The 14,899-nt window shown below is 48.4% G+C and overlaps 2 protein-coding genes and 1 pseudogene across 2 annotated transcripts; 2 read left to right on the top strand and 1 right to left on the bottom strand.

The window, feature by feature from the left end:
- The first annotated feature begins 1,375 nt into the window (after positions 1 to 1,375).
- On the top strand, positions 1,376 to 4,945 carry LOC136467338 (aquaporin PIP2-4-like). The gene is made up of 4 exons (XM_066465995.1): positions 1,376 to 1,897; positions 1,999 to 2,294; positions 3,799 to 3,939; positions 4,550 to 4,945. Exons 1-4 carry the CDS (start codon positions 1,588 to 1,590, stop codon positions 4,661 to 4,663), a joined length of 861 nt encoding a protein of 286 aa, XP_066322092.1. The 5' UTR covers positions 1,376 to 1,587; the 3' UTR covers positions 4,664 to 4,945.
- Positions 4,946 to 6,511: 1,566 nt separating this feature from the next.
- LOC136463846 (phytosulfokine receptor 1-like) lies at positions 6,512 to 10,281 on the bottom strand (annotated as a pseudogene).
- A 1,341-nt stretch (positions 10,282 to 11,622) lies between these two features.
- LOC136465875 (protein DOG1-like 3) lies at positions 11,623 to 12,819 on the top strand. The gene is made up of 2 exons (XM_066464442.1): positions 11,623 to 11,636; positions 12,441 to 12,819. Exons 1-2 carry the CDS (start codon positions 11,623 to 11,625, stop codon positions 12,817 to 12,819), a joined length of 393 nt encoding a protein of 130 aa, XP_066320539.1.
- The last annotated feature ends 2,080 nt before the right edge of the window (positions 12,820 to 14,899 follow it).

Here is a 14,899-nt window from a genome sequence, read left to right as displayed (position 1 = left end):
CATGTGGATGTACTATGAGTCATTGAACAGAGAGGATGCAACGAGAAGAGAACAAAATCACAACTCACCAGGACAACTCATAAAACAAACCGAGGAACATTGTTCACGCAAAGTGCCCTGATTAATCTCCAATGATGAACCATATCAGTTCCATTTGCGGATACGCTGGACCTAATGTTCATGGGGAGTTCGTGTGTGGTCCAGAGATGGGACAGGATTAGGTTTAGAACCCTTTACATAACGTCGTGCCACTGCCATGCTAGAAATCTCTCGAGTTTTCCTTCAGAGAGGGGCGAGGACGACGACAGCTAATGCCGTCACGCTCATACAGCTTGTACGTTGCAACTAATCGAGCCTGCGATAAGAATCTCAATTTGTAGGTAGCGCGCTATAGGGCTCGCTGTCTGTCTGTGCGTGATCGATGCAATGCAATGATTCGCTGTTCCTGTTTGTTATTATTGCCAATCAAGTTTCCGAGCATCTCCATTGGCGGATAAGTACTACTACGATTTTTCTTTTCAGAGGATAATGCGGCGAATTGTGTTTAGTTAATATATATATATATATATATATATATATATATATATATATATATATATATATATATATATATATATATATATATATATATATACGTACTCTTCATCTGAATAATAATGTCCATGCTAAATGTGTGTGCCTCATTTTTCCAACTAGCAATTGGCAGTTGGAATATGTATGTTGAGCAAGCATGGCAGCATGCTGACTTCAGTTTAGAAATTCCTGATAAGTTTTTTTTGTTTTTGTTTTTAAAGAAGAAACAAGAAGTCCTGATAGTCGCTTAAGATCGACGACGATGACAGCAATGCTGACAGCGCATGCGTCGCTATTCCACAGCATGCACTCGGCCATGCATATTCTTGATTGGTTGTTTGATTTGTTTTTCTCTAGCTGCACATATGCTTGTGGTCATCGCGTTCAGTGTTCTCTCTACTTTCACAGTAGTTCATGATTCATGCCTTGCTTTATTTGCATAATAGTTTCATCCACCTAATTCTTCTGACAACAAGTTCTCCTAGCCACAGCTTACGGTCATGTACCGCCACGCAACTGAAGCTGGACCAGTAATTGGAAGCACCAGAGGTTTTGTGCTTTCAGACGCACGTCAGGATCTCAAATTTTCAATTCGCTTGTTAATCTTTTTTCAGAACGTACAGAACGTAAGCACACAAGGCATATAGAATAAGTGAGTAGCCCCTCCGATTAATCACTGGCCACCAGTGGCAGTTCGACTCTGGCTGACATAATGATGAGGGTTTAGTCGGTTGTGGGCGGCAAATTATATCCAAGAAAACCTCTAACCAGAAACTAAACCCTTATCCCTGACTAAATTAGTGTAATCAATCGGTCGCTAAGCAAACCATCATCGAGGCGATGAGCTCGTCCTCTCCCCTGCACGAGCTAGCCGTCCTCCTCCGGCGCCCCATATATACCTCGGCTCTCCCGTCTCCAGCCTCACACCACACAGCAAGCACAAGCGCAGAGCCTGAGCAGAGCTATTAGCTAAGCTACTAGCTAGAGAGCAGCAGCTGCTGGTCTGAGTCTGACATGGGGAAGGACATCGAAACATCGGGGCCCGAGGCCGGCGAGTTCTCGGCCAAGGACTACACCGACCCTCCGCCGGCGCCGCTCATCGACGCAGAGGAGCTCACCAAGTGGTCGCTGTACCGCGCGGTCATCGCCGAGTTCATCGCCACGCTGCTCTTCCTCTACATCACCGTGGCCACCGTCATCGGGTACAAGCACCAGACGGACGCGGGCCCCGACGCGGCGTGCGGCGGCGTCGGCATCCTCGGCATCGCCTGGGCCTTCGGCGGCATGATCTTCATCCTCGTCTACTGCACCGCCGGCATCTCAGGTCCGGCCGCCACCCTTGCATGCAGCATATATATGCGCGTGCCGCTCTTTTACTGCATTGAATCGTGTGCGTGACACGAAGATGTCTATGTACGCATGCAGGTGGGCACATCAACCCGGCCGTGACCTTCGGCCTGTTCCTGGCGAGGAAGGTGTCCCTGGTCCGCGCGCTGCTCTATATCATCGCGCAGTGCCTGGGCGCCATCTGCGGCGTGGGGCTCGTCAAGGGCTTCCAGAGCGCCTACTACGTGCGCTACGGCGGCGGCGCCAACGGGCTCAGCGACGGCTACTCCAAGGGCACCGGCCTCGCCGCCGAGATCATCGGCACCTTCGTGCTCGTCTACACCGTCTTCTCCGCCACCGACCCCAAGCGCAATGCCCGTGACTCCCACGTCCCGGTGAGCACATATACACACTGTTAATTCAATTCTGGCACACTGCTCATATACATGAACACATATATACAGTATAACAATACTACAATAGTGAACTGTTACTTACTGTTAGTGGCAATATATACAAAGTACTCGATCGATGCTAAAGACTATACTGTAGAGTTTATGCATACTGCCAAGGCAGAAACGGATGTTAAATAGAGCCTGCAGGAAGTGTGTTGAGAAAGGACTTGAGCTGACGTACGTGCAGTAGTCCTTTTGACGAGTAGAAATTCAGACTTTAGTCCTCTTCTCTTTCCCAAAATGAAAAAAAAGAAAGTCAGGTTTATTTGCTTGCGGATATATTAGCAAACTTTGTAGTAAAAAGCCATCGTTAGAAGGAAAACATAATTTAAGTGTATATATGTCCAACGGGACAAACGAGTTCCCTGGCTTTAATTTGGTGCTAGCTAGAGTGCAAACTCCAGTTAACAGTAAAATTTAGAGCGCAAATCACTTGAGCGCGCGAAGTGTGCTTACATCAACACAAAAATCTTGATGTCATAACTTGTAACCAAGTTGGGTAGGGCTGGTAAATTAAGTATGCAACATAAAAGCAACATCCTAACAAACTAATCGTCCCACTTTCTGAACATCTAGGTAGAGTCTGAATTTCTACTGCTTAGTTTCATACTGAGTGTAGCAAGGATGATGCATATAGCAATTAAGACAGAATAGCTCATGAGCCCGACAAATCAAGCATTTTCATGCCACAAATACAGTATAATGCAACACAATTAGACATTCCATGTAGGGCACGTAATACAGATCAATGGTCCCAAATCCCAGCTGTGCTGTGCAGAGCTCCCAAAATCAGGAGCATGTGAAGATGTATCTTGCCGCCGGATGCATGAATTGGCACTGCATATGACAATCGGCTTGTTCGCTGGTTAGTTTCTGGGCTGGTTTGGGCTGGCTGGTGCTGGTTTGTTGTGAGAGGAAAACACTGTTGGTTGGCTGGTTTGAGCTGGTTGAAACCAACAAGTGAACGGGGCGAATAAGCAGATAGGAAGATTCTCGTGTGCGTGGGCAGCAGTGTCTTCAGTTGTCCCCGTCTTAATCGATGTGCATGCCCTCTACAGCGAACGTGAGGTGGCCATCGAATTGCAAATGATTGGACTGCTTCATGTGGATAAAATGTGTTAGGGATAGGAGCAAGGTGCAAAATCCCAAGAGAAACTTCTGGTCATTTTACCTTCAGATTTGGTGATGCATCCCTTTCTACTTTCTACAGTAGCTACTAGGAGCCTGCGCTAGAACGACCACACGCGGCGATTTCAAAGTCCTGTGCTATTTTTTCAGCTGGAACACATTTTAAAAGGATACCCGTTTTGTCAGTAGCTGTTCGGATGATGATGTTGTGGATCGTTAGGAAAATTGCGATGATGGAAGTGATCGATCGGCGAGCTAAATTAAAATATACGGAGCACTAACTATGGTTTCCCCTTGGGTCTATGTATATATGCAGGTGTTGGCTCCTCTCCCAATTGGGTTCGCGGTGTTCATGGTGCACCTGGCCACCATCCCCATCACCGGCACCGGCATCAACCCGGCGAGGAGCCTGGGAGCCGCGGTCATCTACAACAACGACAAGGCCTGGGACGACCAAGTACGTACACGTATCAGTACCACTGAAATTTCCACGATATGCAGAAAGCATGCTTAATTTTTCTCATGCTCAATTGCTAGTTGTTGGCAATAAAACATGAATTATTCTTTAATTAGTGCGTACCAACGGCTCAGGATAAGCAAATCGATTAGCTCTACCCTTACGACGAGACGACCATTGCTAATCTGTCACAATGCATGTATATGTATGTATGTATACTACTATTATTCCATTATTTAGTACAGCTGTTTAGTTTTATGCATGACATAAGCAGCCCTTTATCGCAATATACTACCACATCCCTTGCCACACTACCCTCCTACCTTACGGACACCTAAAAGATGCCCACATCTGTTTGGAACTAATATAACCCTGTTGTTGCACAGCTGTTGGCTTGGTCAAGCATTTGACTATATATATTTTTCCCACAACAATAATCAAACAAATCTTTACAAGATAAGTACTCCTACTCAAGCAAGTAAAACAATCGCTTAGGATATCTTACATTATACACCATAAATATATAAAAGTCGTATAACTGAAAGGTGTAGTTTATGTTAGCTCCTCCACCGCTCACTGTCGATCGTGTTTTTGTGTATTTGTTGTGCAGTGGATCTTCTGGGTGGGCCCACTGATCGGCGCCGCCATCGCCGCCGCCTACCACCAGTACGTGCTGAGGGCCAGCGCCACCAAGCTCGGGTCGTCCTACCGGAGCAACGCCTAAGTCCGGCCGCCCGCCGGACGCGCCAGAAGCTGGGCACCGATCGATCGAAGTGTAGATACGCGCACAGCCGACGCCCGACTCCGTCCACAACTCCACGGCACATGACGCCCTGTTCCTCCACATCTGCCAACGTATGGTATACGCGGGTCTCCATGTGGCCAGGAGTCCGCTTGCTGCTGTTTTCTTCTTTCTTCGGATCGGAAAAATGTGTGATAAATCTTTGCTTTCTGTATATGTATGAATGCATTCTGTAAGGAGAATTTGGAAGCCAATTATGTGAGTTTTTATTTATCACAACATATTCATTAGCGTATAAAAGGTCCTGAATCTTACTTGCAAGTTTAGCGTTTTTTTTTTCAAAAAAAAAAATAGAGACTTACCATTGATATGTGTTGGGCTTACGGCCCAATTTGGAAAGCCCATCGGGGGCTCCGTTTCTCCTCTGTTGTACTGCGGCGCTGGCCTGCTGGGCTTGGGATTGAAGCGGCCGAGCTGAAGCAGTTAGGCCCAGCACAAACTTGCGACCGGGAAGCGAGGGGAGGATGCCGGGCAGTCGTGGTGGCGGACGGCGGTGACCATCGCTTGCGATCGCCGTTCGCCGCCCGCACGCCCTACACTCCTCGGCAGATGTGCCCATGCCGAATGCTCTAGTGTTCGATGCGGCGCCAAGGTACGCGCAGGGTCCATCGAGCTCGCATTCCCTTTCCCTCGGCGTCGCTCTCCCTTACCTTAGACTTAGAGGGCCCAGGGCCCACGCCCGCCTTGCTGCGCGCGCATGCGCGAGCCGGTCCAAGCAGCGCGGACGAAGGCGACGGACATCTCAATGGCGGCGCTGGAGGAAGGGGACGTCCACTCTCGGAGTCTACGATCTACGAAGGCGAAGCTCTGATAGAGCACGAGGGCAACCGCACATGCACGCCACCTGTTCGAGCGAATGCCTGAGTCACTGAACCATGGGTTGCCAGTGAGGTAACGCTCCATAAGTTTTCTCCCTCTGTTTTTGTGTCTTGTGCTTTAGATTGAGAGTTCGAGTTGGTTGTGTTTTCTGCTTATCCAGACCAGCAGCAATTTCAACTCTAAATCTAGCAGATACAAGTACAACCATGAATAGCAAGTTCTTTTGTCTGGGTGAGCTGATTTTGGTGACGTTTCTTCTTTTTGGGTATTGAGATAGACTGAAAAGTCCTTGACCATGGCAAGGAGACAAGAACCAGTGCCAGTGACGAAACTAGAGCAAACTAGAGGGCGTTGTGCGGTTGTGCCTGCCTTGTAGATAGACTGGATGCGTAGACTTGCTGCAACCATGGTGAAAATTTGATCCTACTAAGTACTAACTGACATTCCATTTTTTCTGGGTGCATCCGCACCCACACCATTGTATATAGCCTCATTGTTATCTGAAGTGCCAGAGGTAAGACAGGTGTTGCTGGACGACTTCTTTCTGACATGGATGAGATGAGTTGGTCGACTCTTATTCCTTCCATATTGATCTGCTATTTTTTTTATTGTATCCCCTCCACCCCAAATTATAGGCCGTTTTAGCTTTTCTAGGTGCATAACTTTTGCTATGCATCTAGATATACGATATGTCTAAATACGTAGTAAAATCTATATATCTAGAACAGCCAAGATGACCTATAATTTTGAAACGAGGGAGTACTTACTAATGTGAAATCAGTAGCATCATTCTTAAGTTATAAAGCAACATAACAATGAACTGATGCAAGAAAAGTGTGTCAACTTAGTAATGTACTGTAATATGTGCACAAAATTATAAGAGAAACTCAGAGATACTTAATTATTCCTTTATTTAGAAAATCCCCTGTAACCATATACAAGATATTCACACCAAAGTCAAAAAAGAAGCAAAACTTCCATAAACCACCTGAAAATTGTATCTGCTGCATGCAAAATAACAGAGTTTTTTTTTTCTATTATTGAATTAGCAAGTTAGACTCTCATGAAACATGCATTATTGAATATACAATCATCATGCATTATCTTACATTTCTCACTAGAGAAGAACATTCATCTGAGAGAGGATCAATTAAACACAAGGATTTCCCCAATGGCCACTGTCATTGAACTTGCCTCACTTTGGTGCATCACTGGTCACACCAATGTTGTCAAGCCATAGCACTAACTGATGTGTTAATGGCCGCAGTTTTGGTGAATCACTTACGCACAGACAAGCAACATCAATCATCTGCATCATTTGCGTCTCAAATTTCTTATCATACATTGCACGGTCCAAGACATCAGCTTCCCGGTTTTCCTTTTTCATATGTGTAACCCATGAGACTAACTCCCGAGCTCCCTTCGGCTTGCACATGTCTACAGGCCTCTTGCCAGTTAATAACTCCAGAAGGACAATGCCAAAACTATAAACATCACCCTTGAAAGTGGCTACTGAAGACTGGCCGTACTCAGGGGGAATATAACCCAGTGTGCCAACTAGGTCAGTGGTCACATGTGTGGCATAGGGACAAATAAGCCGAGCAAGCCCAAAATCAGCCAAATGGGCTTTAAAATTCTCATCTAGAAGGATGTTACTTGACTTGACGTCACGATGGAGAATATGAGGTTGGCATGACAAATGCAGGTATGCCAAACCTCTTGCTGCTCCTTTTGCTATCTGAAGCCTTCTTGGCCAGATTAATCTGGAGGGACCATCTGACTTTTCATGAAGCCAATGGTCTAGGCTGCCATTTTCCATGAAAGAGTAGATCAGGAGTCTGTCACTGCCAATCCTGCAGTAACCTTGCAGAAGCACAAGATTGGGATGCTGAGCTTTTGATAACGTCTCCACCTCTGCTTTGAACTCCCGCTCCATCTGACCAAAATCACCTGATAGTCGTTTGATAGCGATTGCTGCTCCATCTTGCAATGTTGCCTTGTACACTAGACCAAAGCCACCACAACCGATGATGTTAGCCTGATCAAAGCTGTTTATTGATTTCAAAATGTCAGCGATGGTCAATGCCTTATCAGCCTTGTCCTGAAACAGTAGTACCAGTGAGGCTGGTTTCAACTCGAGGGCTCAATTAGTATCTGCGACAGCCTTTACTGTATGATCCTGCCTTCTGAAGCTACTCTTCAGCACAAATACAACAGCAATAGACAAAACAAGCGCTGACCCATGCAATACCCATAGCTATTCCAAATATGATGCCCTTGTTCTTTCTCTTATTTGTTGCAGCAATTGTAGGAGCAGGAGTTGAATGACACCGGGGTAGGCCTAGGCGAATGCCACAGAGTTTAGGGTTACCCTCATAAGCAGAACTACTGAATGTCGAGAATTGACCTCCTGATGGAATGGTACCATTCAGATTGTTGTATGCCACACTGAAGCTTGATAGAAAATTCAGCTTCGTTAATGAAGATGGGATGCCTCCAGTAAGTTTATTATGTGACAAATCCAAGGATTCCAAGCTTGACATCCCTGATAGATCATCAGGAATGGTACCAGAAATATTGTTGTTGCTGAGGTCCAATACATGTAGGTGCTTGAGGATCCCAAATCCCGATAATATGGGGCCTGTGAGCTTGTTATGGCTGAGAACTAGGGAGGGTGGGAAGCTGCTAACCTGATTGTACTGCAACCCTTTGCCTCTCTTGTTCCTTTTGATGAAGAAAGGAAAATAATCAGTCTCTGTAGATTCCTGTGAGATCTTTCTTGTTACAAGGGCCTTCATGTTGGACAAGTTTTCCGGAATTCCTCCACTAAGTGAATTATTGGATAGATCCAGATAGAACAGAAACTCAAGATCACCAATCCATGCAGGAATATTCTCGATCAATTGATTCCATGACAGATCTAGCACCTTCAGTTGTGTGAAATTAGCTAGCCATGGTGGTACCGATCCTGAAAGATGGCTATTTGCAATGACAAACACTTGGATGTTGTGAAAACCTTGTATCCCAGTCATCGGCAAGGCCTTCTCATCACGGAAGTTCTTTGTGAGCACGAGGCTTGTTAGGCTTGGACAGTCCTGAAGGACAGATAATGCTGAAGGCACATCTGTGAAGCTATTGTTTGAAAGTGAGAGGTAGGTTAGCGACTGAAGCTTCCTGAAACCAGCAGGGATTTCACCACTGAGGTTGTTTGTGGCAAGGTTCAGGCTCCTCAGATTACGGCAATCCGACAAACTATCAATTGTGCCAATGAACTTATTTGTGCCAAGGTCGAGCGAGCTAAGTTGTGTCATTGCTGAGCAATTGAGGTTGATCTCTCCATTCAATGAATTGTTCCTCAGGTACAGCATCTTCAGTGACGGCGAATGGCACAGCGAGGGAGGCAATGGGCCCCTGAAGAGGTTGGACTGTGCAGAGAAGAACTCCAACTTGCGGAGGCTACCAAAAACATTGGAAAGGTGCCCAGAGAATGAATTGAAAGATATGTCCAGCCTATCAAGGCTGGACAGGTTACCGAACCTTGGGCTCATCCCCCCAGAGAGTTGATTCTCTTGCAGAGACAGGATGTTCAGAGATGGCAGCCTGAATAGGTCATCTGGCAATCTCCCGGAGATGCTGTTGAGTTCGACATACAGCTCCTCGAGCTTTGTGCAGTTCCCGAAGCCTGCTGGGAAGTCCCCAGTAAAGAGATTGGATGTGAATCGCAGCACACTGATTTCACCAGACGACTCACAGATGCTTGTATCAATCTGCCCGGCAAAGGAGTTGTACCCTGCATCGAACACGGTGAGATGCTCTGAACCAGGGAGCGTGGGGTGGGAGCCACTGAAGTTGTTGTAGGATATATTGAAGAGCTCGATCAATGGGAGAGACATGTTGTCTGGGAGTGTGCCGGCGAGCTCGTTGTAGCTGAGGTCGAGCTGCTGCAGCCTCTGGAGCTGGAACACAGGCGCGAGGACGGCACCATGGAAGTAGTTGTCGGAGAGGTTGAGCCACTGGAGCTGGTCCAGCTGTGCTAGCGAGAGCGGCAGCTCGCCCCCCAGCCTCCGGCCATGGAGGTCCAACCCGATGACCCTCCTGCTGCCATCGCACGTGACACCTGGCCATGCACAGCAGCTGGCCGCGTCGGAGGTCGCGTTTGGGAACGTCCAGCTAGCGACGCCACCCCCTTCAAGACCTTTGGAGAAGCCCTCCAGGGCTTTAAGATCACCCGGGTCGCAGGAGCTGGAGCTCTGGTTCAGGGAGTCGACTGGAGACAGGAAGAGCAGCAGGACCAAGACAGACAAGCACAGGAAGAAACGGCCTGGCCATGTGGCGGTGCGTTGCATCAAGAAATGCTCCATAGAAGCAAGGATGCAGCACAGTGATGACGCTGGGCGGGGAAGAAGGCTTCTTGCTCGGTCTTTTCAGGACCTTCACATCATCTAGGCCATATGGCGCGGAAAGCTGGACTCGCCTGGGAGCTTGCACCCGTAGCTACAATGGTGGAGGGAAGAAGGGAAGTTAGGTGGGAAGGAGACGATGGGACAGTTGTGTTGCCTGGGACGGCATGGCGTGCGTGGGTTTTGACTTGTGATTGTGCAGGCACTCAGACCTGGGTGGCCCGAGTTTTCTTCGGCGAATTGATTGTCTTTTTCCACTTGCTGAAAGAATCCATGGCCGGACATCTTTTGACCTCTGTTCAAAATTGGCCTAACCGTCGTTCTCAGTCTCGCTCTCTCCATTTGACTTCCCTGATGAACATGAGTATTGTAACTATCAAGAAAGCAGACCATTCTAAGGATAGAACCTGCATACCAAATAGATATTAATGAATATTGCCCCAGCCGGATTAGTGCTACCTTTGTGCCCATATTATCAGAAATAAAATATAACCGTGATTATGGAAGATAATATTCGCTAAACGTTGCAGAACAGCACGTGAAAGACATGAAGAGCTATGCCATTATACGAAGCATGCTTAGTGGCGGAAATACCAAAAGATTTGCTATGAACTAAGAAATTTAAGATTTACTAGGAAAAATTACTACGAAGACTACTGCAAAGTCTTTAGCTTGTTGCTTGCCGTTGCTACGCTATTACTACTTGTCCTGGCCATGCTGACTTGCCCGCAGGGTTTCTAGGGCATGTTTAGATTTCAAAAATTTTTGCGCAGTACCCGTTATATTAAATCTTGCGGCACATGCATGGAGTACTAAATATAGACGAAAAAAAAACTAATTGCACAGTTGGGTGAGAAATCGCGAGACGAAACTTTCGAACCTAATTAGTCTATAATTAGACACTAATTACTAAATACAAACGAAAGTGCTACGGTAGCCAAAATCTAAAAAATTTTGGATCTAAACGCGCCCTTAATGTGCAGGACTGCACATTCCGCTCGGGGTTGGGTCTTGGGTGGGGGATGGCCACGGAAGGTTGGCGGCGAAGTCAACCGGTAGCGGCAGGTGGCACGTGTGCCGCCGCCGCTTTCGGCCGCGCCAACGCGCCGCGCTCCAGGGCGCGTGCGATGCATGCATTGCACATTTGCACACCGCGCCCCCCCCCCCCTCAAAAAAAAAAAAAAAAAAAAAAAAACTGGGCGTCCGTCCCTTGCCGGGCGCGAAGGACCGGTGGAGAAAATACTGCCGCGAGTGCACCAGGCCCGGACAAAGAGCCCCGACGACGTACCCGGCGGCGGCTGCGTCGCGGTCTCGCGGATGCGACGATCCAATTGGCGAGTACGCTGGAACTGTTGGTGGCGGGAACTGCAGGGCCGGCTCTCTCACCTTTCTATCTGCTTTGGTTTGATGTCTTCTTCAAGTTGTGCTATATGCCTATCCGGCTACAGGGAAATAATACGGCGCCATACACTATTATTACAGGGAAATGAAAGAGACGGGATTTTGATAGATACACATCAGTCATACAAACACCGAAAGATCTTTTTTGTTTTTGTTTTTTGTGGTGGTGGGGGGTTTAAATAAAGACAGGTACACATGTGATTCTATTGAATTCTCTGTTGAACGTCTTGGCAGCACGGAGATTGGACTAAATCACATCCGATGTCGGTAAGACGGTAATAGTTTTCTTAGGCCCTCTTTTGCAGAACTTATGTTGTGTATCTTCTTCACCGGCCTAATCAAACAGCCCTATCAAATGAGGACATACGATACGAGATTGGCTTCTAAAGCTGAAACCAAGGTAAAAATGATGAAGCTGAAGCCAATTTATTTTTTGCAAGAAACCAAAGCCACTAAAACGTGCCTTCACCATTTTTTGAGAAGCTAAAGGTCTACCAAAGAGACCCTTATTTTCATTTCGAGATAATGCTATTTTATGTTGTTGTTTCAGTTTGCCCTTTTTGGATTACCTCACTTCATCGGAAAAAGAGTTAAATGCACTAGAGGTCCTCGAATTTGTAAGCGTGTGTCACATAGACCCATGAACTTTAAAAATGTATTTCTAGGCCCTTAAACTTGTTAAGTGATATACTGCAGGCCCATACCAGCCATGTGGATATTTTTTTTTTTGCTGATGTGGCATGCTAAAGTGGCATGTATTTTTTTATTTAACCCCTTAGTTTTATTTTTTTCCTAAATAAGAGACACTACCTTCTCCTCTCCCACCTCTCATGGCCAACGCCCTGTGGTCCAGCGCTAGCTCTATGTCGAGTTGTCAACGTGCACGTACACGGCCCCAAGCCCCAGGTCGTCCATTAGCTGCCCACAACTGGCTGCCTGCGCTAGACGGCATACCAGAGGAAGCGTAGAGCGCCGTCCGCCGTCCGCCGTCGTCGCTGTGACTGCGAGCGAGCAAAGGCCGAGCTGCGGACCGTGGTGGAGCGGTGCATGCTCGCGTAACAGGACTATGCCACCTGCAGGCGCGCGCTGTTGCGGGAGGACAAGGCACCGGAGAATGCCCTGTCGGATCAGCTCGCCACCCTGCAGGAGGACATCGCCAACCGCATGCTCCTACCCATCGTGAGGCAGCGAGGCGAGCTTGCCACGGAGGCGGCGGCTGCGGCGGCACCGCTCGACGCTGCTCGCGGAACCTGCGCCGGCGTGGACGCCGAGGTGGACGCGGCGCTGGACAGCTACAAGGCCGCACTGTCGCGGCTGCTGGTGGAGGCCGACGAGCTGAGGATGGCGACGACATGGGCGTTGACGACGGAGATCCTGACGCCGCGGCAAACGGTGGAGATGTTGGCGGCAGGCAAGCACCTGTACCTCTCCGTCCGCGACTGGCCTGTGCCGCCGTAGGCAAGGAGCAGCTCTGGCGCACAGCAACAGCTTAACGGGCCGAGTGCCGGGACGGCCGACAACACCTCCGCCGCCGTCAGCCGGAACCCATGAAAGGCTTGCCATTCCTCAACCTTGCCTGCAGCTAGCATCCGTACGTAGCGTGAACAACAGTGGCCGAATATTTCAGTACGCACATGTGCTACACGAGGCGCGCGGACGGGGCCCGGGCCGGGCCACGGCGGGACGTGAACACACAGCACGCATGATGAAGCCTGGACACGCAGGAGGGGGCTCTGGGTTGTCTCTGGCGTCGCCTTCAGTGCCCCGTTATTACCGCTGAGGCCGGGCAAAACGAGGCAGACTGGCGCGCATAGCCACACAGGCCAGCTTGGACCATCGCCACTTCGCCAGCCGCACGCCCGCGCCCTCCTCCGGCTCCGAGCGCGGGGGCGCACGCGCCACCTGCCCTTCATGCGACACGGTCGTGACTATATGCCGGCGACTCGGCGCAGCTCCGGCTCCGCTATACTGCCTCTGCGTGACGCCCGCGGCGATGCGCTCTAGCTCGCCCCTGCTCACCACGACAGGGTGCCGACGGTGCTGGCGTGCTCTACTTCCTGGACGAGAGGTCGTTCCCGAGGCGGCGCTGCGGTTGATGGCCGACCTCGGGCTGGGGGCCGTGAACGTGCACGTCGACGTGGAGTTGGCGCTGGACCACAGGGCGCTGGCCATGGGAGGTGAGAGAGGAGAAAGGAGTCCCTTTTTTTAAAAGAAAAGGAGTGAAACACATCGGCGGCCCTTTAATTTGTCGGGCCTGTGCCATTTCGGTCCACGAACTTGCAAACATGGAAAATGGGCCCGTGAACTTGTCAAGTTAATCAGCACAGGCCCATTTCCCATCCGGCGCGGCCTCCAGGCGACGTGACAGCGCTAGCGTGGCGGATGATTAATTCTGGCGGGATTTTCGCCGCTCCTGGACGTTGACAATTTTACAGAGGACACCTTGAGTTGTATTGAAAAGGGAAACCAACCCACTGTTCGTATCTGCCCTCTCTCTCCAGACTGTCTTCCTCCTCTTGCTCCCGTCGTCGAGATCAGATCGGCACCATGGCTAGCAAATCAAGGGCGTCTACGGCAGATCCAACCGATATATCGCTGATCCAGTGCAGGGAGTGCGGGCGGGCAAGGGTGGTGCGCCGGGTATCGAAGCATGAATGGAGCTTTGGGCAGGCGTTCTACTGCTACCCATTCTACAAGGTTAGTGGTTCAATTAAGATGAAGTTCTTGTTCTTGCTAGATTCGAAGCTGATATTAGGGATTTTTGTAGCGAGATGGAACTGATTGCCCTTTCTGGAAGTGGGAGAAGGAGTACTTGGAGGTGGTGTTCGGCAACAACACTGTTGGTGCTCAAGCAAGTCCCAGCAACGCAGGCACAGCCATGGTGGAATCCCCTGATTTGAAGATGAACACTAATGGAGGAGTACGCAACAATGGTTGGGTGAAGAGGGAAGTTGTATGTGCTAAAATGGTGAAAGAAGTAGTCATGGTGCTGAAGGCTATATTTATAGTCTGTGTTGCTCTACTGTTTGTGCCCATTCTTGTTCTGTTAGTCCTGTTGGTGAAGTAGATAAATGTGTAATCAGTATTGTTGCTTTTGTGTTGCTGAAGGTTGTCACAAGGATTCATGTTGGTTTTGTGTATTCAGTAATGTTGGATTCAGCAATCATGATGTATTCATCAACATTATGTTATCAATGCATATGTTTAGTAATGTTATCAAGCCATGTATGAAACCATCAATGAATAACAACAAGATGATGTTCACAAATCTTGCAATGTCAATTCCTCAAGATGGAACCATAACAGCATGATGTATTGTCACAGATTTTGTGTCCATCAACCATTTACCAAGGACATTGAGACACACATGTCATTGTCCTAGATGTAAGGCACTAAGTAAGTACTATCTTCCTGTGCTTATATGGAAGAACCAAAAGATGTATCTATCTTCCCTGTCTGGCTGGAAGAACCAAAAGGAAGCAAAATAAGCCTAAAGCATTAACTTAGATGTTTTTGCTGCTGCTTTACAGGTTCACAA

This window comes from Miscanthus floridulus, chromosome 7, assembly GCF_019320115.1.
Source record: "Miscanthus floridulus cultivar M001 chromosome 7, ASM1932011v1, whole genome shotgun sequence".
Taxonomy (NCBI): Eukaryota; Viridiplantae; Streptophyta; class Magnoliopsida; order Poales; family Poaceae; genus Miscanthus; species Miscanthus floridulus.
Note: the sequence above shows the minus strand (reverse complement) of the source record. Positions and strands in the feature narration are given on the sequence as shown.

What these genes read in the sequence shown, in the direction of transcription:
- LOC136467338 (XM_066465995.1), top strand. Translation starts at nt 1,588, where the DNA reads ATGGGGAAGGACATCGAAACATCGGGGCCCGAGGCCGGCGAGTTCTCG. An exon ending in CTGCACCGCCGGCATCTCAG is followed by an intron (nt 1,898 to 1,998) that starts GTCCGGCCGCCA and finishes GTACGCATGCAG; the next exon opens with GTGGGCACATCAACCCGGCC. An exon ending in ACAAGGCCTGGGACGACCAA is followed by an intron (nt 3,940 to 4,549) that starts GTACGTACACGT and finishes TTTGTTGTGCAG; the next exon opens with TGGATCTTCTGGGTGGGCCC.